This window comes from Plutella xylostella, chromosome 15 (genome assembly GCF_932276165.1).
Source record: "Plutella xylostella chromosome 15, ilPluXylo3.1, whole genome shotgun sequence".
Lineage (NCBI taxonomy): Eukaryota > Metazoa > Arthropoda > Insecta > Lepidoptera > Plutellidae > Plutella > Plutella xylostella.
The window spans coordinates 9474164-9499249 of NC_063995.1; the positions used below are offsets into that span (position 1 = coordinate 9474164).

General features: G+C 40.1%; 1 protein-coding gene across 1 annotated transcript in view; it reads left to right on the forward strand.

The window, feature by feature from the left end:
• The window catches only part of LOC105384276 (filamin-C), a 67541-nt gene that overhangs the window by 21139 nt on the left and 21316 nt on the right, over positions 1–25086 (forward strand). Inside the window, exons 20-34 of the mRNA XM_048626038.1 lie at positions 17370–17509; positions 17863–17988; positions 18352–18472; positions 18692–18765; positions 18847–19003; positions 19675–19883; positions 20105–20284; positions 20455–20529; positions 20725–20884; positions 21784–21932; positions 22054–22126; positions 23429–23596; positions 24069–24238; positions 24658–24750; positions 24913–25057. Coding sequence (XP_048481995.1) covers positions 17370–17509; positions 17863–17988; positions 18352–18472; positions 18692–18765; positions 18847–19003; positions 19675–19883; positions 20105–20284; positions 20455–20529; positions 20725–20884; positions 21784–21932; positions 22054–22126; positions 23429–23596; positions 24069–24238; positions 24658–24750; positions 24913–25057 — 2040 coding nt within the window. The remainder of the gene's footprint in view (positions 1–17369; positions 17510–17862; positions 17989–18351; positions 18473–18691; positions 18766–18846; positions 19004–19674; positions 19884–20104; positions 20285–20454; positions 20530–20724; positions 20885–21783; positions 21933–22053; positions 22127–23428; positions 23597–24068; positions 24239–24657; positions 24751–24912; positions 25058–25086) is intronic.

Genomic DNA, 25086 nt, shown 5'->3' on the forward strand with positions numbered 1-25086 from the left:
CGCCTGGCGTCTACAGCGAGCAGCCAGGTATTCGCCGGCACTTCATTGTCGCGTCACGTCACCGGTCGTTCTAATTACGGAATGTCGAATCGTGAATTCGTTTTGCGTTTCGATGCAGATTAGCTCGGATGGATTTCGTTTCTATCGGGCTGGTAATCGTGAACTGATAGTGACAAGTTATTCCGTCGTGATGACGCGTCCACGTTAGGAAATAGGACGTGTCAACGGCGTTGTCACAAAGCAACGGCTTTGTCCGGATTAATTGGAAATAGCCATTTTAACACCTGACAGAAAATCGATCGGATATCATGGCTCCGAAATTGATAAAGCCGTTTTGATTGCAATTTTATTGTCATTATCGGCCCCTGAGCCCCTGAGGTAGGCCAATTCTAATCTATACAGTGCAGATTTGAGTAGGTTTCTATTCTATGTATGGACGGTGGCGGGCGGATTGGTAATAAGGAAGTGTGAAATATTGATTCTCACGATCGTGCCATTTCTATTTCAATATTTTATGTAACACGTATCGCGGTGTGCGTGTGGACGCCACATTTGATTCGTAAAGTGATGCATACCTACCTCTGTTACATAGTGGCCATAGCAATGAAATTAAATTACAATCATAAACACCTATATTAATTTATTTTTTCTTGTAGTCTTAGAGATCTTAGTACCTGGTACGGAATACGCGTAACTACATTACATTTTCACATATAACCAAGTAAATATTACAAGTTATTAGTGTACTTATCATATGCCTGGTAAACTCATCATCATCATCAACCCGGGATTGTCCGCAAACTGTGCCTTGTGAATCTAAAATCTTATGAATTGTACATACTTAGTTATCATTCAGTGATTGTACTTAATCAAAATAGCCGCTATAAATAGTATTTTGTGGTAAGAATACATTTAATAATGAAGTAAATAAATGATCGAACATTATGCATTCCACAAACTTAACCTGAGTGATTTCTTTTGTAAAATATTAATTAATGTGGTTTCCGTTTTCAAAGCATTCGATCATTCGATGGTTAATTATAATTACGTATTGTTTCGTACTGGGTGTAATGTGGTGAATGCAGACAGAATTCAATCAACTGTTACAGTACAATATTGATGGTCAGAAATTATGATGAAATATGAAGCTTTTACCATAATAATAATGACATAGTACATAATTATAATAATGTGTTTGTTGTAACGTCAGTGAAACACAGAGGCTAATGGTTGACTGATTTATTACTAATGTCACACCGCATACATACATATAGCAACACAGGTAGGTAGGTAAAGATATATATAGCTACTTATCCTAACATCTTCCCCTCTCAAATCACATGCTTACTAAAAAACACAACTAGATAATACTACATAGTATTCAAAGAATAATGTACATACCTCCTAAAGAATTATGTACCTACTAAAGAATTTACACCCTAAGAATTTACATACTAAGAAGTTCACAGTTAGCATACTTATATTAACATCCTATAGTAATTACTTACTCGGCAGACACGCATTAACAATTTAACACACTACATCATAACAACGTAAACAAATGAAGTTATTTCTGTTTTAAGTTGGTAGGTACTTAGTTATTATTCTTATTAACTCGTTGAGCCCTATTGAGAGCGCGCAACGCTCGGGCCGACATGTCGGAGGGCAACAGCTGATGCGGCGGCGGTGACGTCACTTGTTTACTGTTACTGCCACCGACCGGGCTATTATGGTCAGCCGCCGCCGTGTCCCCTTCACCCTCTGACGCATCCTCAAATGTAACGTCAGCATCCTTATCAACTTCTACCGAGTCATTGGCAACTACATTAGCATTAGCCCGCGTTAATGAATATCGGTTTCTATTTACTGGAATCAGCTGATCCGAATGTCTCCGCCATTGTACCTCTCGACCTACGTCAACTTTGTACGAAACTGGTCCGGTTTGTTCGACTAGCTTCCCTTCCGTCCACTTCCCCCCCCGCGCGGAGTAATCCCTGGCCAGCACGGCGTCCCCCGGGCGCAGCGCGGGGCGCGGGGAGCCCGGCGCGTGCTGCTGCTGGCGCCGCTGCGCGCGCTGCACCGCGGCCGCCACGTCGGGGCGCAGCGCGTCCAGCCGCGATCGCAGGCGCCGCCCCATCAACGCGACCGCCGGGGCCACCCCCGTCGTTGCATGGGGACAATTACGGTATTGCAAAAGAAATTTTGATAAAGCGGTAGCAACGTCCTCCCCCTCATGTAAAGCCCGTTTTAAACATTTTTTTATTGTTTTTACGGCATTCTCTGCCGCCCCGTTACCTTGCGGCCTATAAGGAGCTGACGTTACATGTTGAATGCAATTCTTTTCACAAAATTCCTTAAACTCTAAACTAAAGAACGGCGGGCCATTATCGGTCACCAATTGCGAGGGTAAACCCTGTGATGCAAAGACTGATCTGAATGCGGCTATTGTCGATCGCGAATCTGTACTACGCATCATAATGGCTTCAATCCATTTGGAGTGTGCATCGACTATTATTAGGTACTTTTTACCTCCATATTCCCCGAAATCCGCATGAACTCTTTGCCACGGGTTGAGTGGGAACTCCCAGGGGTGCAGCGGGGCGCGCGGGGGCGCGTCGCGGACCGCGCGGCACGCGCTGCACATTTTACAAATATCTTCTATATCTCGATCTAAAGTAGACCAATAAACATAATTTCGTGATAAATTTTTCATTTTATTTATACCCAAGTGGCCCTCATGAATTTCTTCTAAAATCTTTTTATGTAAAGTGCCCGGTATCACTATTCTGTACTTATAAATTAGACAACCTAAGTCAATTGTTAGTTCATGTTTACGCGCAAAATATGGTTTTTCTTCCTCGCAAGTGGTGTTCGACGGCCAACCAAATAAAACATAACCATAGATTTTACTTAGCAACACATCTTTCTTTGTCTCTTTAGCAATGTCATGGAAACTTATAGGCAATGACTCCTCAATCAAGTTTATATAGTTAACAACGTCCTTTACACGACCTTGCTGAGGTAACGGTAAACGCGATAATGCGTCGGCCGGGCCATTGTCCGCCGATCTAACAAATTCGACTGTAAAATCATACGCAGCTAAACGAGCTGCCCACCTCTGAAGGCGACTAGCTGCCGTCTGAGGAATACCCCCTTTAGCCCCAAAAATGTAACTCAACGGCTGATGGTCCGTTCGTAAAATGAATCGACGGCCAAATAGGTACTGATGGTGTTTGGTAATTCCGTAAAATATAGCTAGTGCTTCCTTGTCGAGTTGACTATAATTACGTTCGGCCGGGCTGAGCGTGCGCGACACGCAGCTGACGGGGCGCTCGGAGCCGTCCTCGTAGCGGTGCGCCAGCACGCCGCCCAGCCCGTACGCGCTGCTGTCCACCGACAGCACCACGGCCCGCCCCTCCTCGTAGTGGGCTAGTACACGTTCACTCAGCAAAGCCTGTTTCGCCTCTAAAAAAGCCTTATCACATAATGAGTCCCATTTCCAGCTCGCTTCCTTTCTTAACAAATTATGCAATGGATGAAGTAAGCTACTCAGGTTAGGAATGAATTTTCCATAATAATTTAACATCCCTAAAAAACTTTTTAATTGCGATACATCTTCAGGTCGTGGCGCACTGGAAATGGCCTCTAATTTCGTTGGATCAGGCCTCAAGCCATCCTTATCTATTATAAAGCCCAAGTATTTGACCTCATTTTTTATAAATTCACATTTACTTAGTTTAATAGTGAGTCCCATGTTACGTAACCGTTCGAGTACAGCCCTGAGATTACTTATATGCTCTTTTTCATTAGCACCCGTACAGCAAATGTCATCTAAAAATACTACAGTACCAGGCACCCCTCGTAGTGTCTCTTCCATTAACTTTTGGAATTTTTCTGGAATGCACGATAACCCGTACGGGGTACGGCGGTAGGCAAATGTACCCATGTGCGTCGTGATAGCCGTGTACGGCTGAGAGTCTTCAGATAAAAGACACTGTTCATAGGCATGTTTCAAATCTATCTTTGAAAATTTTTTCCCCCCCGCTCAAATTAGCAAATAATTCCTCAATGCGAGGTAAAGGGTAAAAGTCCCTCTTTAATTTAGGGTTAATTGTGATCTTATAATCACCGCATTTTCGTACCTCGCCATTCTCCTTGACGACCGGTACGATGGGGGTGCCGTAGTCTGAATGGTGGACGCGGTACACCGAGCCGTCGGCCTGCAGCCGCTGCAGCTCGGCCTCCACGCGCGCCCGCAGCGCCAGCGGCACGGGCCGCGCGCGCACGTATACGCCCTCCGCGTCACTCAGCTGTAATCGAATGGTTTGTTTACATGTACCCAACTTATCTGTAAACACCTCAGGAAACTCCGCCCGTAACTGGTTCACTAATGAGGTCTCGGTTATTTCATTAAAGTTTATCTGATTAACTTTGAGTGCCCGCATCCAATCCCTGCCTAGTAAGGGACGGTTACCATTTTTTATCACGTATAGTGATAAGCCCTTAGCCTTTTCAACCCCCAAGGTAACGTCTACGTTAATATAACCGAGTGACTCGATTGGTGAACCAGAATAGCAGCGTAACATTAAATTATCCGATTTTAGTGGGTGGTGATAAAATACCCGTTTATAAAAGTCTTCACTAATTGCTGATATTCTACTGCCCGTATCAATTTCACATTCTATCTCACAATTGTCTATCAGTACTTTTATAAAATAAGGTTTATTACCTTGCGCTACGACCGCGATGTTAAACATGTCCTCGTCCGACTCCTCATTCACGAAATGGTGCCGCCCGGCCCATCTATTATCACTGTTATTTACTTGTTTACACATCACTTTTAGGTGACCCCTTTGATTACACTGATCACAATTATAATGCACAAATTTGCATCTATCCGGCCGATGTGGCTTGCCACATCGCCAGCACTGCACTGCGGCCTGGGCCCTGGGCCCGCCGCCGCCGCCGTCGCCGCCCCCGGGGGCCGCGCGGCCTGGCCAGCGCGGCCGGGAGACGCCCCCGCTGCCGCCGCCGCCGCCGCGCCTCGCGCTCGCCTGGTGCAGGCCCTCGCCTGCCTCGCCGCCGCCGCCGCCGCCACCTGAGGTCGTCGCAGCCGCCACGCTGCCGCTCACCTCCGCGTGTTTCTCTGCAGCCTCCAGCGCCAGAGCCAGTTCCACCGCCTCTTTATATTTGATTGTTGTTTCCGCGAAGATCCGAGACCTCATTGCCTCGCTCACCAGTCCCGACACAAATTGGTCTCTTAAGTTTTCTTCCAGGTTAGTTTTAAAGTTGCAGGTGGAAGCAAGGTGCTTGAGACTCTGTAGGTAGTCCATCAGTGGCTCGCCGGGGCGCTGGCGCCGCAGTCTAAAGACGTGGCGCTCCGCTATTTCGGACCGCTTCGGCTCCAAGTGCTCGGAGACTAAGCTTACCAGCTCGTCGAACGTCTTCTTCTCAGGATCCACCGGTGAGCAGAGGTCACACATCAGTGAATACGTGGCCTCGCCGACGACCGTGATTAGCATTGGCACTTTTAGCTCATCCTTTATTTCGTTAAGTAAAATAAACTGATTTACCCGCCGCACGTACGATAACCACTGTTTCGACCCTAGGTCAAAGGCTTCTATTTTGCCGATTGGCATTTTATCGAACGATTAAATATCACACACGCCGAAAACAAGATGTCCGCTTCCGCTCGTCGCCAGTGTAACGTCAGTGAAACACAGAGGCTAATGGTTGACTGATTTATTACTAATGTCACACCGCATACATACATATAGCAACACAGGTAGGTAGGTAAAGATATATATAGCTACTTATCCTAACATCTGTTACCTCTATACCCGCATATATATGTACCTAAACATATCATTTTTAACTATACCTACAACGCTTGATACAACACGCATGTGAAAATATTTCAGATGCACTGAATGGTCTTATCTTCGTTGTATTGTAAAAACAATGGATAGATTCCACTTCTCTTGAAGGTTAACCTCAAGAAACTGGTATAGCATCCTGCCAGGGCTCAAGTCTGCTAAATAAAACGTAACAAAATGATAAAATTAAGAAGGTACCTAAGAGCTCCATTGCAAAACAGTAACAGAAAAAAATCTGCCCCCTATGGTAAAAACTCACGTGACCAATAAAGTTTCTGTGGAAAAGAAAATATTTTTTGGCGCATTGTCAAAAATTCTTATTATACGAGTAATAATGACCCAAAATCTTCATATTTAAGGGCCACATGCAGAAACATATTAAATCTAGATTTACTGTCACATCTCGAGTTAAGAAACGGCAGTCCATATAAAAGTTGACACTAAATCTAGAATTAGTATTCTGGTGCAAGTGCCCCTAAATGACCACCTTAATCACTCTATTTCGGCTTACTATACCCGTTTTACAACACCCTGTATAAAGGCACAACTAAAATTAAATCAAAACAGCAGACTCTGCGAAAAGTACAATATTGTTTGTTTTCTTATTGTAGCTTTATATTTCCCACCGCAGAAGGGGATATTCAACTTGATGCTTCTGTTGTTAAAAAGAGAACAGAGATATCATGTTCAATTTTGCAACTCGAGAAGCTCAGTGGTTGAGTCCGTTTAAAAATAAATCAGAGCTTTTTGTGAAGACTGAGTTATTTTTCAATTGTTTTGTTTTGAGTAGGTTTATACTAACCAGTACTTATATACTTAGTTTGTGGAAGTAGATTAAGCGCTTATTTCTAATTTCCTTTAGTAGGTAGTTAATTAAATTTCATAAAGTTGTTAGATATCTACCAGTTGCAGTTCCATAGCTACCGACATATTTATCAGAACCTATTCTTGCCATGATCTCTCTTCGTACTGTTTAAACTTGAAGGTACTTACCAAAATAAAAAAACACAACTTATTTATAACTAGCTGTTCCCGCGCGCTTCGCTTCGCCTTAAAAAGTTTTCCCATGGGAATTCCGGGATAAAAAGTAGCCTATGTTCTTTCCCAGGGTCTAGACCGTATGTATACCAAATTTCATTCAAATCCGTTCAGTAGTTTTGGCGTGAAAGAGTAACAGACAGACAGACAGACACAGTTACTTTCGCATTTATAATATTAGTTAGGATTAGGATTAGTTAGGATAATATTAGTTAGGATTAGTTAGGATTAGGATTCTTATTAAGATAAAACATTCATATTATAGGTATTCCTACGAATGTATTTTAATTCGTAGAGGTATTGTTAAAGATAAAATAATCGAGATAAGCTATTTTGTTTCGTTCGTCTATTTTAATTTTCTACTTCTTTTTTGTAATGGCTACAAAAGTAGAAGTTGGACTGAATTTACGATGTCTAGACGTGTAATCAACTAAATATTTACTTGCTTTCGTTTTAATAATTAAATCCGGATTAATTAATTTTTGTACCAAACTAAAATAATTATTTACTTATATGAGATTGAAATTCTATTGGTAGGTATTAGGGCATGCAATACCGGATCAATTTTCAATACCGGTATTGAGTTCCGGTATTACAACTCAATACCGGGATCCCGGTATTAATACCGGTATTAGACTTCCTTGTAATAAATGGCATATACTGTCTTTAAAGGTCGTATACGTCAAAATAAAACAAGAAAATGCAATCATATTCTGTATTTTGTTGTAGATTTTTACGAGAATTCAGTTTTCGAGTTTAAATTTTAGAATAAATTATTTTTTTCATCCGGTGTCGGTTTACGCATGGTCAATAATAGATTTCTAGCAGCCGAAAACTGCATTAAACGGTTGGGAACAAGTGCGCTTTCACAGTATATAGGAACTCAAGGCTAACTAAATCTTAATCGCTTTATTTATAGCCTAAAAACGTCCTATTCCGGTATTACTTCATTACCGGTATTAACTTTCAATACCGGTATTGAAAAAAGCTGAAATTTGGTCCGGGATCCCGGTATTACGGATACCGGTATTACGGTATTGCATGCCCTAGTAGGTATATAAATATTTTATGTTGATAGGTACAGTGATTATGTGCTCATATTATGTAATACTTACGGTATGTAATGTCTGTTACGTAATTAACTAATAGTCCAGCCAGCCGAGGAGCTGCCTGCTGGAGGGGGTGAAGAGTGGTCTGTATGGAAAACACTAAACCGCCTCCGGGCTGGCGTTGCCCGGACGAAGGACAATTTGAGGCGATGGGATATGCTCCCAGCCAATGCCAGCACTCTATGCAGTTGCGGAAGCCTCCAAACTACGTCACATCTTTTAGAGTGTCCTAATGCCCCAAAGTGCAGTCAAGGAGACCTGATGAAGGCCAATGATCTCGCGATAAGAGTAGTAAAACACTGGAGGAAGTTAGCTTAGTGCATTCACACGATCGAAGAAGAAGAACTAATAGTCCAGTCAATGAATGACTCAAAATTAGGTGTAGAGTGCGTGAGCAGGTAACTAAGCGATTTCTTCAGAAACTTGTTCAGGGGGCTTAGGTTGTTAACATACCAAAAGTCCTGACTCCTAGGTGATGAGCGGGGGGGAGGAGGGGGGGATAAAGGTACGAATTTTTGGTTTTTATCTTATATCTCGAAAACGGTGCATCGGAGAGAAATATTTTTAACTAATGAAATGGAGCTCTTAAAATTATCTAAAACTTTTATATCATATGTTTTTTTCAAATTCCTAACCGTTTTCGAGCTATTACCCTCGGAAAAAGTTGAGATTTACAAGAAAAATTGATTCATGTCAAAACATTCATAAACATTGCATCATATTGTCTAAACCTATTCATAAACGAATAAAATGAAGAGGAAAGAAGTTGTAGATTTTTTAATTTCCTTTTAGAATATATATAGATATGCTGGTTAATGTCCAACCCACCTAAAGTTATAGCTATTTTACTTACACTTAAGCTTACTAACCCCCCCCCGCGCAGCGACGATCCGAGTCGGACGTGTTTGTTTTGCTCCTACAGTTAAATATTAAAAACATTGTTTACAATTACCGATAGCGAAATTAAACTAAAACTTTATAATCAGTGTACGTAAATGCAACTTAATAAGTGCTCAGAAGTTGAAATTGTGTGCGATTAAGTGTTTTATAGCCGGCGCATTGTGCTTATCGTGAATTGGTGATTCATATTTTGTTTGGCTGCTATTTGCACGACTACCGCACGATTGGTAGCGCCTGCCGTCTTCGCATAGCAGTGAATACATCGGTGCTACACTGCTACGTCTGTCGAACTGTGAAAAATTTGAACTGTCATTAAGTACCTTCTACCTAAGTATTACTTGCTACTATTCTACTTGGAATCGTTGAACCTGTATAACTTTGGTTGATCCTATAAGCGCGAAAGATGTTGCGCACTCCTGAAAGGTCTAGCTCCGAATCTAACTTAACGGAGTTACCTATTAATGTGACTACGCCGATGAGGTTCGCTAACCTGCGTAACAAACGAAAGCGCCCAGAGGACTCTTCCGGTGATTTAAACGACTTTAAAACTGAGATGAAAGATATGCTATCTACATGGATGGCTCACCAAAAGAATGAAACAACTCAGATTTGCTCATCTTTAAAAAATATTGAAACATCGCTTACTTTTTTGTCTGCCCAATACGATGAGATGTTTAAAAAGATTGAAGAATTAGAACGAGAAAAAAAGAAAGATAAGGAACAGATTGTCTTCTTAGAGAATAAGATTGAAGATCTCCAAAAGTCACACCGCAAAAGTTCATTCGAACTGAAAAATGTACCCCGAGTTTCATCAGAAACAAAATCTTGCCTTGTAAATATGGTTACCAACTTGGCTACCTCGCTGAACGTGGATATTCACCCTGGAGAAATCAGTGACATCTACAGGTCTTCAAAAAAGGGAGAGGCGACGCCAATAGTGGTCGAACTAACCTCGTACATTAAAAAAACTAACCTATTACAAGCCGCAAAAAAATTCAACATTGCTAACAAGAGCAACAAAATCAATTCTACGCACCTCGGTATGAAAGGAAATAGTACGGCAGTGTATTTATCAGACCATCTGACGCAGAAAGGAAACAGACTCTATTACCTTGCACGAGAACTGGCTAAAGCTCAAAAGTATAGGTTCTGCTGGACATCTTTGGGTGATGTCCTAGTGAGGAAAGATGAAAACTCACCGATTATAAAAATCATTAATGAATCCCAAATTCAGAGACTATACCAGCAAGATAACATATGACTATCTCACTTAATCTCCACATTGTGTTATTTTTGTATCCAAACTATAATGTATTATCTATATTTATGCATGTTTTTTGTTACTGTAAGCGATAAGATTTATCTGTATCAAGCTGCGAACTCAAGTAGTCCTGTAAAATTTTGCAATCAGACACAATTTGACACAATTAGTTTCACACAACTGTATGTTACACAACCATTTAAATGCTACATACACACTTTTATATACTTACCTACTGCGGAATTCATTAAATAAATACTAATTTAAAACATCATTTATCTGTATTACATTCTATGGATATTCTACTACAAACTAATTCAGAGTTAGATAAGACACAGATTGCCGTGGCAGTTACCTGTGCGCCAGAGGAATGCCGTTCACATATCAAATCACCAGGTAATTTAACAGTCCTCACACAAAACATAAGGAGCATGTATAAAAACTTAGACACCTTTCGTGTGACATTACAGTCGCTACAAATCGATTGCGATATTTTAGTTTTAACGGAATGCCAACTTTCAAAATATAAACCAATACCCGTTCTCAACGACAACTATAATACCTACTATACAAAAAATACGCTAAATAAGTGTGACGGAGTAGTGCTTTACGTAAAGAAAAACCTTAACCATAGCGTCTCGGAGCCCAGTATAGTAAATGCGTCTTGCCTGCTTCTTACGTTGCCAGATACTATTATTATTGGCATTTACCGAACGCCGTCTATCAGAAATACTGATGAGTTTGTTTCCTCTCTATGTAAATTACTCGATAAGTATGACGGATGTAAAAACATAATAATTACTGGCGATATCAATATTGACATTAAACCTGAGAACCTGGACAGTAGAAGCTCAAACTACTTAACTTCTTTATCTTTTCATGGCATTCTTCCTGCCCATAGACTACTTACTCGAGACAAAATGTGTTACGATCACATGATGATTAAAACTTTCCACGAAGCTCAAGCGTTTGTCCTTACCAATGCTCCCACTGATCATAGTACAGTTCTATTAAACCTCTTATCACAACCCACACGGCGAAAATGTCAAAAGACTAAAATAACTATTAATTATGATAAAGTTTTAGATGAAATCAAACCTAACCTACCGGCAATACTAGAAATGACAGATCCAAACCAAGCAGCTGAGACTTTAGTCAACACAATTAGTATTGCCATAAAAAGTAATCAGCATTTAACTAACATACCCTCTCGGAAACGCTGCTTACAACCTTGGATCACTCCTGGCGTACTACGCTGCCTTCGAAATCGTGATAATCTACACAAAAAAGTTAAAAAAAAACCTGAAAATGAAATCATCAAAATTACTTATTCACGATATAGAAATTACTGTACTAAATTAGTAAGAAAACTCAAAATAAACTATGAAAGAGATAAACTCAATTCCGCAGCCAATAACCCAAAAACTTTATGGAACACAATTAAATCAATTTGTAGTATTAATAAACGCAAAACTAATGACACAGACACTCTTACAACGTTGTCTTCCTCACCTGTAGAGTCCGCTAACCTAATTAATAATCACTTCGCTGAAGTGGGCAAACAATTAGCTGAAATTCTGATGAAATCCCAACCCGAAATAGTAAACTCTTCTATGTATAAGGTCACATCCCCAGCTAACTCCTTCGTTCTCTTAAATACCGATGCATACGAAATCAACAACATTATCACAAATCTCCCTAACAGCTCTGCTCCTGGTTGGGATAACATCACTACAAAATTTATTAAATTATCTAAACATGTTCTTATACCTATTATCTGCCACATCTGTAATCTTTGCTTTGAGAATGGTGTATTCCCTTATATATTTAAAATGGCCGTCATTACTCCCATACATAAGGGTGGAAGCAGTGACGACGTCAACAACTACCGGCCTATATCAGTCCTTCCTGTTATGTCGAAAATTCTAGAAAAACTCATTAACAACCGTCTAAAAAAGTTCCTCACTGACAACAATCTGATATCTAAGAACCAATACGGCTTCAGAAGTGGTCTGTCTACAGAGGACGCTGTCTTAAACTTAACCGAAGAAGTTACCAAACATCTGGATGGTGGTGAAAAATGCGTTGGAGTCTTCTTAGATCTGGCCAAGGCATTTGATACCGTCGCTGTTTCCATCCTCCTAGACAAACTACTTACTTATGGTATAAGAGGAGTACCCCACTCATTGCTCGAGGATTACCTCACTGATCGTCATCAAAAGTTAAAACTCGGGGAATACGTTAGTCACACTTGTGACATATCTTTTGGAGTGCCTCAGGGTAGTGTGCTCGGACCTACCCTCTTCCTTATTTATGTGAATGATCTTTGTAATCTTGTCCTCCCAAACTGTCAAATTTACACATATGCAGATGATACAGCTCTTATTTTCCACTCCAAAACTTGGGAACACTTAAAAACTACAGCTAAAGAGAGTATATCTCTTGTTTCAAATTGGCTTAGAGCAAACCTCTTAACTCTCAACGTAAAAAAGACCAAATTCTTACCCTTTTCAATTCGTCAGAGTTCACTTCCACAAAATTTCCTATTAAAAGTCCACACATGTAACAACCCTCAATCAATCACCTGTGAGTGCGAAGAAATTGACAAAGTGCACCAATTTAAATACCTTGGTGTTATTATCGATCAGCACCTTACCTGGAATCCTCATATCAACTTGACCTCTGATCGATTGAGAAAGTTGATGTGGGTCTTTAAAAAACTGAGACAAGTGGCTAACGAGGAATTGCTTATATCTACGTACAAAGCCCTGGCTCACTCTGTACTAAGCTACTGTATCCCAGTATGGGGTGGTGCCGCAAAAACTCACCTAATTACTTTAGAAAGAGCACAAAGAGCTCTACTAAAAACTATATTATTTAAGCCAGTCCGTTTTCCTACTTTTGAACTGCATATGTCCTGCAAAATCCTAACCGTTCGTCAAACATACATCCTTAGATCACTGTTAAAAAAACACACCACTTTAGAATTTAACCAAAATTATACATTAAAGCGAAGACACGACATTGTTTGCCAAATTGTTAAATGCAATAGTACATTTGCAAAAAAACAATTTCAAGCTCTCTCGTCGTCCCTCTACAATAAGATTAATAGAATAAGCCCAATTTATCCTCTAACTGTGTCTGAAGTCAAGCACAAATTAACACTACTTCTAATTACATTGAATTATGATAATACTGAGTCGCTACTTGTTAAATGATTATTGCAGTTGTTAATTTTATTTTTCTATTTGCTTACAGTTTTACTAACCCAAAATAAATACCTACATTGTTTTAAGCTATTTTTAACACCTACCTACTAAATACCTATTGCTATGTAAAACAGATTGCTTACTTTACTTTACTAAGCTATATTTCTTTATTTTAATTATATTTTGTTAAAAATGTTGAACCTACCATACCTACCCTATTGTTCAATTTTCACATTGTAAATGACTAGCAGGGATGGGCGGGGTACCCAGTATCACAGGTATCTCACCTAGTACAGGGGCCCTTGTCACTTGTAACATTTTGACGTGTATGTGTTGTACAATAAATTTTTTGAATTTTTTTTGAATTTTGAACTCGGCGAGTTATGTCAGTGAATTTAGCAAAATTCAAGTTTAAAATAGCTGTAACTTTAGGCGGGTTGGACATTGACCAGCATATGCATATATATTCTAAAAGGGAATTAAAAAATCTACAACTTCTTTCCTCTTCATTTTATTCGTTAATGAATAGGTTTAGACAATATGATGCAATGTTTATGAATGTTTTGACATGAATGAATTTTTCTTGTAAATTTAAACTTTTTCCGAGGGTAATAGCTCGAAAACGGTTAGGAATTTGAAAAAAACATATGATATAAAAGTTTTAGATAATTTTAAGAGCTCCATTTCATTAGTTAAAAATATTTCTCTCCGATGCACCGTTTTCGAGATATAAGATAAAAACCAAAAATTCGTACCTTTATCCCCCCCTCCTTCCCCCCGCTCATCACCTAGGAGTCAGGACTTTTGGTATGTTAACAACCTAAGCCCCCTGAACAAGTTTCTGAAGAAATCGCTTAGTTACCTGCTCACGCACTCTACACCTCATTCCTTGACTGGACTATAATTATGACATTAGTACAACCATACACTCACGATCAATTAATAAGTTCCAGTGACGTTTGGGACAGCAATGGCAGGTTAAACATTTTCATTGCTCGTGAATGTAGTTATAAAATGATCGATTCGAAATGCCCCTGTAGCACAGGGCGCTCTTAAGACGTGACAAAAGTTCTCCGTTTCGCTCACTCTTGAGGCTGCGCTATGTGAGTGAGCGCGATGCAAAACTCTTGTCACGTCTTAAATGCGCCCCGTACCAGCCCTACTGGTATAGTTATAAAGAATATCACATAGGCACATTCAGGATGTTCTTTTATGGAAGCAGGTTACGCTGTATCACAAGTACCTGCTTCACCAACGCACATTCCAATTTGTTAATAATCATAAAGTTAATTTTAAAACATGTAAATCACGGGCAATAGACAACAGTAATAAAAACGCCCATTTATAACTGAGTATCCCGCTTAACCATTTGACCGTAGCAGTAAAAATGCAGCATGCGTGACCGGGACCGGTGGGCAAGCCTTTTTTTTTACTTATTATACGGTGTATGTCCATGGTATCTTGCATGACTGGTCAAACGCGAGAGGTCAATATTCATTTTATTGAGAATATATTTAATCATTTACTGAGTTAGCCTAAGAAAATGTTGTAAAGATTACCTACTTAATAAAATGTTGTAAATTAGACCTGAAGGAAGGCGTAAGGAAGACCAAGAAAGACTTGGCTGGATTAGGTGAAAGAATATTATGATAGAGTGTTGAGTGAATGAAGACGGAGGATAGGCTAAAATGGCGTGCCCTCTGCCCTGCATGACGCACAAAACCGACCTTAATATGGAAAGGGCAAGTTAGAAGAAGCATCTAAACAGTGCCTAAACATAACCTTAAGTCCTGCTTAATGACAACAGTTAAGCTTCTGCACTCCTGTACTGCCTGCACGAGGCTGCACGTCATTTCTAAGTTTTTCTTAACATTATTGGTTCTAAATCCGACAGTCAGTGTTCTTAATGAAAAGCCTACGAAACTCAAGATTGCTCATGATGTACGGCAAATTATCATATTGATGTATTTCATAGGTGTGCATTTATCAAGTTTAATGGATAAGTCGTGTAGGATAGGAACCGTTAGCTCAACAAACAGGCTGGTAGCCTGATTCTATTCAACCTGTTCTAATATTTATATTATATGTGTGAGCTCAGAAGGGGCTATCGTAAGACGTTATACTTGGCCAGGTAGGTAATATAATATATGATACAGGAGTCCCCTAACTCCATAGGTAGTGGAGGAGTGGACCATAATATGCCTTTACTTGTGCGCAAAATCATATTGGTAAGAGACGTTTAATGTATATGTGTATCTGTAGGTAGTAGCGTGTAACTCCCAAATAACAATGATTAGTGTTTTTTGTAGATGCGTTTTGTTTTTAGTATAATTTAATTATTAAGTACCTAACTACCTATCTCAACTCAATGTGGTTCAATATCTGCATTTCATATTAATTTGCAATTCGTTCCAACCGGCCGCGATTTACATAACACAAATTATGCTTTATCTTCCGTTTTAAATTTTATGAAATTTACCTCGGCTTATGTAAGTGAATATTTTAAGCCGGTCAATCAGGCTAAAGTGTCTGGCTTGCCTGCTTATACCGACGATACGGTACAGATCTACTATCTTCTTCACGCAAGAGGACTCAGGGAGGTTGCTCTAGATTGCGAACACCGAAGTTTCAGAGCGCTGCTGCGCTAACCACAATCCACAACCATATCTCGTTGCATTAAACGTACCGATTGCATTAAAGCCCTCTTTCGTTCGTTTTTTGTAAAGCTAGAGTAATCCTCCAGTAGCTAAGTCAACATTACACACATTGCACAACTATGTACTTAAACGTAGGGTACTTTCTCATTTCTTGCGCTAATTACTCTGTGGTCAGATGGGAAAGGGCTCTCTCTTTGCGGTATAATTCTGCTGCTTTATCTTAAATAGGTATTTACCTGCAATAGCTTAATTCATGATTTATACAGGGTTATTGGTAAGTAGACCAGATCCTTTCAGGAGGTGATAGAGGAAGGCATTTCCAGTCGATTGAACCCAATAATGCATTATCCTAAACTTAACCATTTCTAAGATATTTAATATTTAAGGTTTTTTTTAATTTTTTGCCAAAATTTTATGCTTAAAACCGAAAATAAAATAACTAGCCACATTTCAATATTTTTTTTTTGTTGTTTTGCATAAGGAACACCTTAATAAACTAAATAAAATAATCAAATGTGCATTGTTCGACTTAAATTAGAAATAAAATATGAATGACTTCGGGCTGACTGTTGCTTTGGTACATTAACACTGATATAACGAGGATTTTCCTTATTATATTTATATATTACTTATTACATATTGTAATAGGCACTCACTAGACCTCCTGTACCTGCTTTAAAAGTAGTCCAAACATCATGAAGGTAGAGATAGTAGATACCCTTGAAAACAATTATTCAGTTAGTTCCCTGAGTAATAAAGGAAATACTTTTAAATATCCAAATGAGGAACAAGGTTACTGAAAAATTCAAAATCCTTGTTGAATTAAATTTAGATTAGTACTTTCCTATTTAGGTAGATATTTTACATAACATGGCTTAGTATGTACTACTTACGTCCCAGCTCCGTATTTAATTCCAACTAACTAGGTAGGTAAGTACATAAATATGTAAAGAATTTGTGAACATCTGGTTATGTTAATAGATCTACATTATAGAAAGAAATTGTAAGCCATTATCAAAACCGGTAACCAATGATGCCCTTGGCCAATGCCATGAAAGCCTCGAATACCTTAAAAAGTCAATTCGATATGCACCGTATCTTGTTTACATTGTTGCCTTGGCCAGTTTTAAGAAGTACTTAGGTATTAACTAATTACTTCTTAATTCTTAGTGATCCACTGCCTCAATCCCTTACTTCCATGCTGCACCTGGCTCTCCCGAATGGAACCTTTGTGCATCATCCCCAAAGTTTTCCAAAACTGCCTTCCTAAGCCTGGCTAGTCCCTATAACCATGGTCTTATCAACCATCTCTTCTCCAGGATCCCCCTGGACAGTGGAAGTGATGGCCGGCCCAGCGGGCGGCAGGGAAGGAGAGCCCACCAGACTGATCCCGGCGAGGGTGCCAGCCGTCTTCGAAGTCTCCACCTCGGCAGGCGCTGCTAATTTTAGTAAAAATGAGGTGAGTGTGCAATTTACATTTGGCTATATCAATGGATCATCCGCTTAGTACTACCGACTACTCGTTTATGGAACAGGGGGAAGAGTTTCAATCAATCGCTACATACAGCCTTTGCCCCTTCATAGTCAGAAGATCTTCTAGAAACTTCTACATTTTTATTGTTATTCTGGCATCTTTCGAAACACCACTATCGTTTACTTACCAATAAAGGCAATATTAGGGGTTTTCCTTTGTTAGATAGGTATCTTTGTGTTAGGAAAATGAATATAAAAGCGATGTTTGAGCACAACCTCTATCCTACACTCTGATCTTAGCCAATTAAAGGCCCATCCTAAACCATTATTCACTAACAGGTGGGCGTATCAGTGACGTCACCGTCGCGACGGCCAGTGGCGGCGCGCGTGCTGGACGTGGCCGAGCGGCCGGGGGTCTACCGCATTGAATTCACACCTGAGGAAGTCGGCACACACTTGATCGATGTAAGTGTTCATTATGGTTTCTTAGGAAACCGATAATTATCATAAGAAACTAGGTATACCGGCTATCTCTCGAAGGTCTAGCTAGATAGAATCTGGCTGGAGGCAACCCCAGGCTAATCTTCTAGATACCCCTATGACACGTTTATTCATAATTATCTGCCGAATGACTGTGCTAAGTTTTTCGGCAGATATGAATAAACGTGTCATACCAACCTGTGCCACTTCAGCTTGCACATTACTATGACCTTATGTGGGCAACCTTGTCCTCTGGGGTATCTATATAAGTTTTGCCTCGTCTATCCTACTTATCTAGCTAGGTACCTACTTTAAACTACCTACTTTTCTAACTGAATGTTGTGTCAGGTACTCATTGGAGGAGACAAACTGGCGGCTGGTCCTCTGGTGGCGAAGGTGTACGACGCCAGCCTCATCCGCGTCACCGACCTGGGCAACGCCATCGTCGACCAACAGTGCCAGTTCAAAGGTAAAATTAAAATAACTTGCAGCCGTATACTCAGACGTAAACGTTTGTTGTTACCTAGCTAAGATTGTTGTTGACTCTAATAACAATGCTAATTAGGTACCTAACGATTATTTATGATTAGGTAACTAATTGATAAGTACCGGTCTACCTACATAGTCACTTTTGTAGCAATTATTATTGTCTTATTGGTAATAAATTAAACTTCATTCTATGTTTCAGTGGATGCCAGTGCCGCTGGTGAAGGACAACTAGAAATTTCAATAAATGAAGGAGAAGTTCCGAACCATGTTCAGGTAAATAAAATACACAATAATGAACGTTTTGGGAAAACAACGATCTTCCTAAAATAATTTAATTTTCTATTCGTATTTCAGGTGGTAGGTGGGGGTAGATGCTTAGTTTTCTGGCGCCCCGAAGCGCCGACGCCTCATCGCGTCGATATCAAATTCAACGGAGAACCTGTGCCATCGTCACCCTTCGTATTCCACGTAGCACCAGCTCAAAGGGTCACTATCGACACATCACAAATAGGTAATAAAATGTTACTAACAGTATCGACTACACACAGATCAATATTTTTATCAATACAGAGTAGAAAAATTTGGCACATTTGCTGTCAATGTTAAGATTGACAATCAATTGCAATGACAAAGGAATAAAGAGAGGACCTGGCATAAAAATCGGTACTTAAAAATATATCGTCGTCTCTTTTTAACTTATTGGTGTTATCCTACGTAAAAAAGGACAACAGTAGTTTTGTCTTTGCCTAAAATTACAACATTGCGACCGGTCGCCATGTTGATTGACATCCAAACACAAGGTACTTCAGCTGTCAAACAATTTGTTTGTATACATTTTTCAAGAAAAAAGCCGCCATTTTAATTGACACCAAAGTTTAGGTAGGCGCATTTTTTTCGTGGATATGCCATGTCCTCTCTTTATTCCTTTATCAATGATCAATTGTCACCCGCCTGTCATCTGTCACCCTGTCACTCACTAACGTAGGTAACGATAGTCGTTTGTTTTGTTTTGTTTTTACTTTTGATTGTAAACAAAAAACAAACCGGTTTTTCTTTTATTTTGAAAAGTTTTCCTTTGTTTTTAACTTTCTCCAACTAGGTACTTTTCCGCTTCCTCATCTTGCATAAAATAAAACAAATGCTAGTTCTCATTTTCATAACACCATGTTTGTTTTTGTTTAGAACTTATACCGGTGGGTGAGTTGGCGTCATGTTCAGTGCGCGTGGAGGGTTCTGGCGGTGGCGAGCTCACGGTGACAGTGAAGGGGCCACGGGGGGAAGTCCCGGTGCGGCTGACTGGGGATGCGGTCTCGGGGCTCGTAGCCAGCTTCACCCCCAAGGTGGTCGGGCCACATACCCTCACCGCGCAGTACAACAACCTGCCTATCACTGTAAGTTACGTTCAGTTATTGATTTAAAGCAAGATGCATCCTATTCTATTGTGGAGTTTGGGTACTACCATCATGGTCATAATTTTTCTCTTATCATTAAAAAAAAACATGCTATTTTCCTTTATGGCGGCTTGCGCCTGGCCTGCTTTAATTTTATTACTCAGATAACATTGTTATCCTGACTTATGTTTGTCAAGAAATGATTTAATCTCTCTTCCCAGGGCACACCATTCGTCTGCAAAGCATATGATGGAAAGCTAGTGAGTGTCTCGGGAGGAGCATCAGCTAAAGTCGGAGTTCCAGTCCAGCTGGCAGTGGATGCAGCACAGGCTGGAGAAGGGAACCTTGAGATCACTGTCGCTGCCCGAGGACTTAACATACCCACCCAAGTACATCCACAGGTAAGAAAGAGACCTTTAATTTAATCAATAAAAATAATAATATGCTTTGTACTGTATGACATGATTGTAAAACATGCAGTAATTAATTATATTTATTGCCATATTTTCATCAACACTGTATTTTGTGTATTGTGTACCTACAAATCCTAATATGAAATATTATATTTCAGGGAAATGCCCGCTTCACAGTCTCCTTCACTCCCACAGAAGCCTGTGATCATGTAGTCAATGTATCATTCAACAAAGTAAGTTATTTTAATTATTATATGGATAAAACTGAAACTAAATAATGTCAAACTTGGTAGATGCTCTACCAGCTTAACTTCTCCCGGTCTGAATTGAAACATCTCTTAACTCTTGAGACAGACATAGCTCCAATCAGTTGATGACCACTATCCTTGTATAAGTTCCTCATCATTTACCCCTAACTCTTCCTACAGATGCGAGTGCCCGGCTGCCCGCTAGTGATCGAGGTGTCAGAGGGCAGCGGCGGCGGCGCGCGCGTCACCCTGCCCGGCCCCGCGCCCCTGCACCGCCCCGCCTCGCTCACGCTGCACCACCCCACTGCCACCCTCGAGCAGATTGAGGTCAATGTTGAGGGTAAGTTGTTCAGCAAATTTAAAACATGAGTTGTATAAGTCTAAGCTGAATTAATGAATTATTATTAGTAAGTTTGTACAAAATTTTGGGAGAGGCCTATGTCCAGCAGTGGATGATTATTGGCTGATTATGAAATGTACAAAATGATGTCCCCCAATTTGTCCCATATCCTGTAAATAAAGTAAACACTACATTATACAATACATGACTATAGTCATTGCTAAATGTAGTTTGAGCAGCTACCTTCTATGTTTAATTATTAGAATCTAATATATGTTTATATGTTTAATGTATAGTTATAATGATAATAATTATGTTCAAAATTTCAATGTTATTAGCAGGCCTACAATATTTTGGTTTCTTTTTACAGGGCGATATAAATGAGAATAGCTAGTTAAGAGTTTTGAAAAAACATGCAATTAATAAACCCCTCTGCTGTAACAGTAGCATCTTTAGATGTTAACGCAAGGGAGCTAAAAAAAGAGAATGAGTTAGAATAGGTTTTAATACGGGCTTGGCTGTACTAAAACCATCAATCAATAACATGCTTATAATATTTTTAATAAGTATAGGATAGGTATAGGAATTATTAAGTAGGTTTTAAGTAAAGAACTATAATTTATTAATATTTTTGTTATAAAATTATGTAACATACACAAGATTAAATATCGAAATTAACACTTATAGAATTTAAGTAACAATAACCATTTATGTAACCTTCATACTACCAACAGCTCATACGCTTTGCCCTAACTCCTAACTTTATACCTTCATCTTTGGGTTTCCTAAACATACGAAAATCTCAAAAGAAACACCCAAAAACTCGCATCAAGACCAAGAGCAGGGGTGGTAAAGTTAGGGGTCGCGGCGCAGTATGAGCTGACGTGAGTGGGGCGCAGGTCCGAACGGCGCGTCGGTGCCGGCGGCGGTGGCGGCGGCTGGAGCAGGGGTCTTCAAGGCCGAGTTCGTCCCGCGGGCCGTGGGCGAGCACAGGTTGAACGTCCTGGTGGACTCACATCCAATTCCGGCTAGCCCGTTTCATTTGAAGGTGAGTGTTTTCAAGTTATTTCTGTGAAATCATTAATCTCATTACTTGCAGTGATGATACTGATTTGAAAACTGTATAAATTTACAAGCTACATTAATAATAATATCATAATGGTTCACAGGTATACGACGTCAGTGCCATTAGAGTGAAAGACGTTGCTCACGGCACAGTCGGCAAACCTGTCACATTTTTAGGTAAGTTATCTCTACTTAGGTATACAATGACATGAAAGTATAGTGCCACAATCTTATCTGTTCCGGTGACGGCATCGCTGTGTTCGAATCCAGTGATACCATCGATTAAATTTTGCCTATTTGTGGTTTAAACGACAATGCATTTCTGCTATTGCCTATTTTATAATTAGGTACATTCATAAGTATAGATAAATCAAAATATTGGGTCGATAGTAAATGAAAGAGGATATTATATATCAAACGACATTTGTTGTACCTATGGAAAAATTGTACACGGCGAACATAAATAAAATAAGCTCTAATTATGTTCTGATATAGGAGATTTAATCTAGATTACAATGGTATAGGTAATATCAGATCTGTGGGTCTTGGAAATACCGAGATAGACAGACTTAAAAAAAAACTATTAGGTAATTATTATTTATTTATTATATGAGCACTTTATTTTACATTTTCTAAAGTAACAAGAACTAAGAGCATAAAATTAAAAGAAATTCAGACAATGTACAAAGGCTAATTGCCAAAAAGCAATTTCTTCCAGCCAACCCTTGAAAGGTTGGAAGAAGATGTCATTAATCATTATTATTTCGTCTAAAATCGCTGCAGGTGCGCGAAATTCTTCTTGGTATACTGCCTATGATTTAAAGTGACATGTCACCTGTAATCAAAGAAAAATAAAGATTATATACTTTTCATTATGACCCATCCCGTCCCCACTGCTGGGGCACGGGATGGGGTGAAAATATTAATAAAATTACATGTGAGTATATGGGTAAAATTATTCGTCATATTTGGCAACACTAACCTGTAGCCGCTGCAACTCGTTCTTCCAATTTTTCAAACGGAATTAAAGGAGCCTGAATACGTTATTCTTCCTGCATAAAAGCCAATATATCTAGTATTACTTTTCTTGCATCACTTTTCAGCGCTTTTGGGATTATTTTCACGCAGAAAATCATAAAAGAAATTAAAAAACGTAGCGTCAGCCTCTTCGCAAAATTGACAACTCAAATAACGCACAGAGTATGAAATGACGTTTGACAATGACGTCTCGTTAGTTGCACATTTTGACCACCGGAACAGATAAGATTGTGGCACTATACTTCTGTATAAAAGTCTTTGTCCCAATAACCTAAGCATACCCAATTCACTACGCGGGACCCAATAAATTCAACGTCTCTATTCTGTACACACTTTGTAATTTATCCTCTTGTGAATACATTAGTTGATTGCACATTGAATGATCTGCGGCCTACCTAAAGCGATAAAATTCTCGCTCTAACTTACCTCATCCTCCCGCAGTGGAGACCATGGCAGCGGGCCCCGGCAACCTCGAAGTGACCGTCAACGGCGGGCGCGTCCCGACGGCGGCGGCGGCGCAGGGCGCGCACACGTACGCCATCAGCTTCACGCCCCGAGACCCTCGCCCGCACACCGTGGAGCTGCGGTTCAACAATGATCATGTTCCTGGTGAGTAAATGTTTACTAGCAGCTCTTTTAAACTGTGTCTGAAGACTTTCTTTTGGATTTTTGTCAAAATAAACAGATAGAATTTGAAGTAAGTTGCACCAGAAATAGGCTGGCGAGCACGCTTTCAAAATGAGTCCTCTCATTTTGAAAGCCACTGGCATACTGCCACACCTTGCTGCATATTGAGTTGCCCTGAATTCTTTTAGACTTGCCTTCCTTATTCACAAATTTGAAGCAACCAATATTGAGGAAATAAATCATGTGACTGTACATAGGCTGAGAGTGGCTCTGCCTCTGTGATACTTAAGAGAAGACTATCCATACCGTTATGTATTCGTATGAAGAGAGTGAATCATTTTATTATGTACTTGACTAAAGCATAATTTAAAATGACCGATAGCTGGAGCATTCAATATTTTGCGTTACCTATTCTAAATCCATCACACCCCATTACCCCCATTCCTTCTTCCAGGCAGCCCATTCGTCTGCCACGTGTCAGCACCCGCGCGCGTCATCGGCGCCGGGTCGGGGGAGTCCCCGGACAAGGTGTCGGTGGGCGACGCCTACACGTTCAGCGTGGACTCGCCCACCTCCCCGCATGTCGAGGTGCTGGGGCCGGCGAGACGACCGGTGCCTGTTCAGGTAAGAGAACTAGAAGCTTACTTTTAACGTTTGCTTATGTGTAGAAAATTAGAGGAGTTCCATATTATTAATTACATACTTACTGCCTCAAGCCAATACCCATGTAAGCTCAAGCCAAAAAAGTTTGTATACTTGCACCACTACTACCTCACAATCATATAGACTCACTCTCTTCCATCCAAGGGTTGTCTTGTCTGGTAGAGATTGCTATAAGCAATAAGGGCGACTCTTTGTACTGTTTTATTTTTAAGTTTTGTTTGTTATAATTTTTGTTCTTGGTGCAAATAAAGTGTATTGTATTGTATGTGTAGGATATATGGAGTTAATGTGATAATCACCATCTTTTGGGAACACTCCTTATTATTCATTCGGGTTTCACTATTTCTACATCTGAGTATGATTGATGATTTTTTCAACAGGTATCAGCCGAAGAAACTATAGGAGAGAATGAACCTAGCAAAAGATACACCATATCATTCGTGCCGGTAGACGTTGGCGATCACAGCATTGAGGTAAGATATATTCAGTATACATACAGACGTTGCTTGAGTTCTAAATGAGCCCGTAAACTACACAACAACAGTCCCTTCAGTAGCTTTACAAAACAGAAAAAACAAAATAACCCTCTACCCTGCCATCTAGCGGCAACATCTAAAACTTCTTCTATTTCCCAGGTGCGAGCGGGCGCGACGGGCGGACACGTGGAAGGCAGTCCGTTCCTAGTGAAGGCGTACAGCGCTTCCCGGGTAGCTGTCACTGACATCGCGCCCGGCATCGTCGGGAAACCCGTGTCTTTCACTATCAACGCTTCTCATGCTGGTAAGGAGTTTTGAACACATAGCAAACCT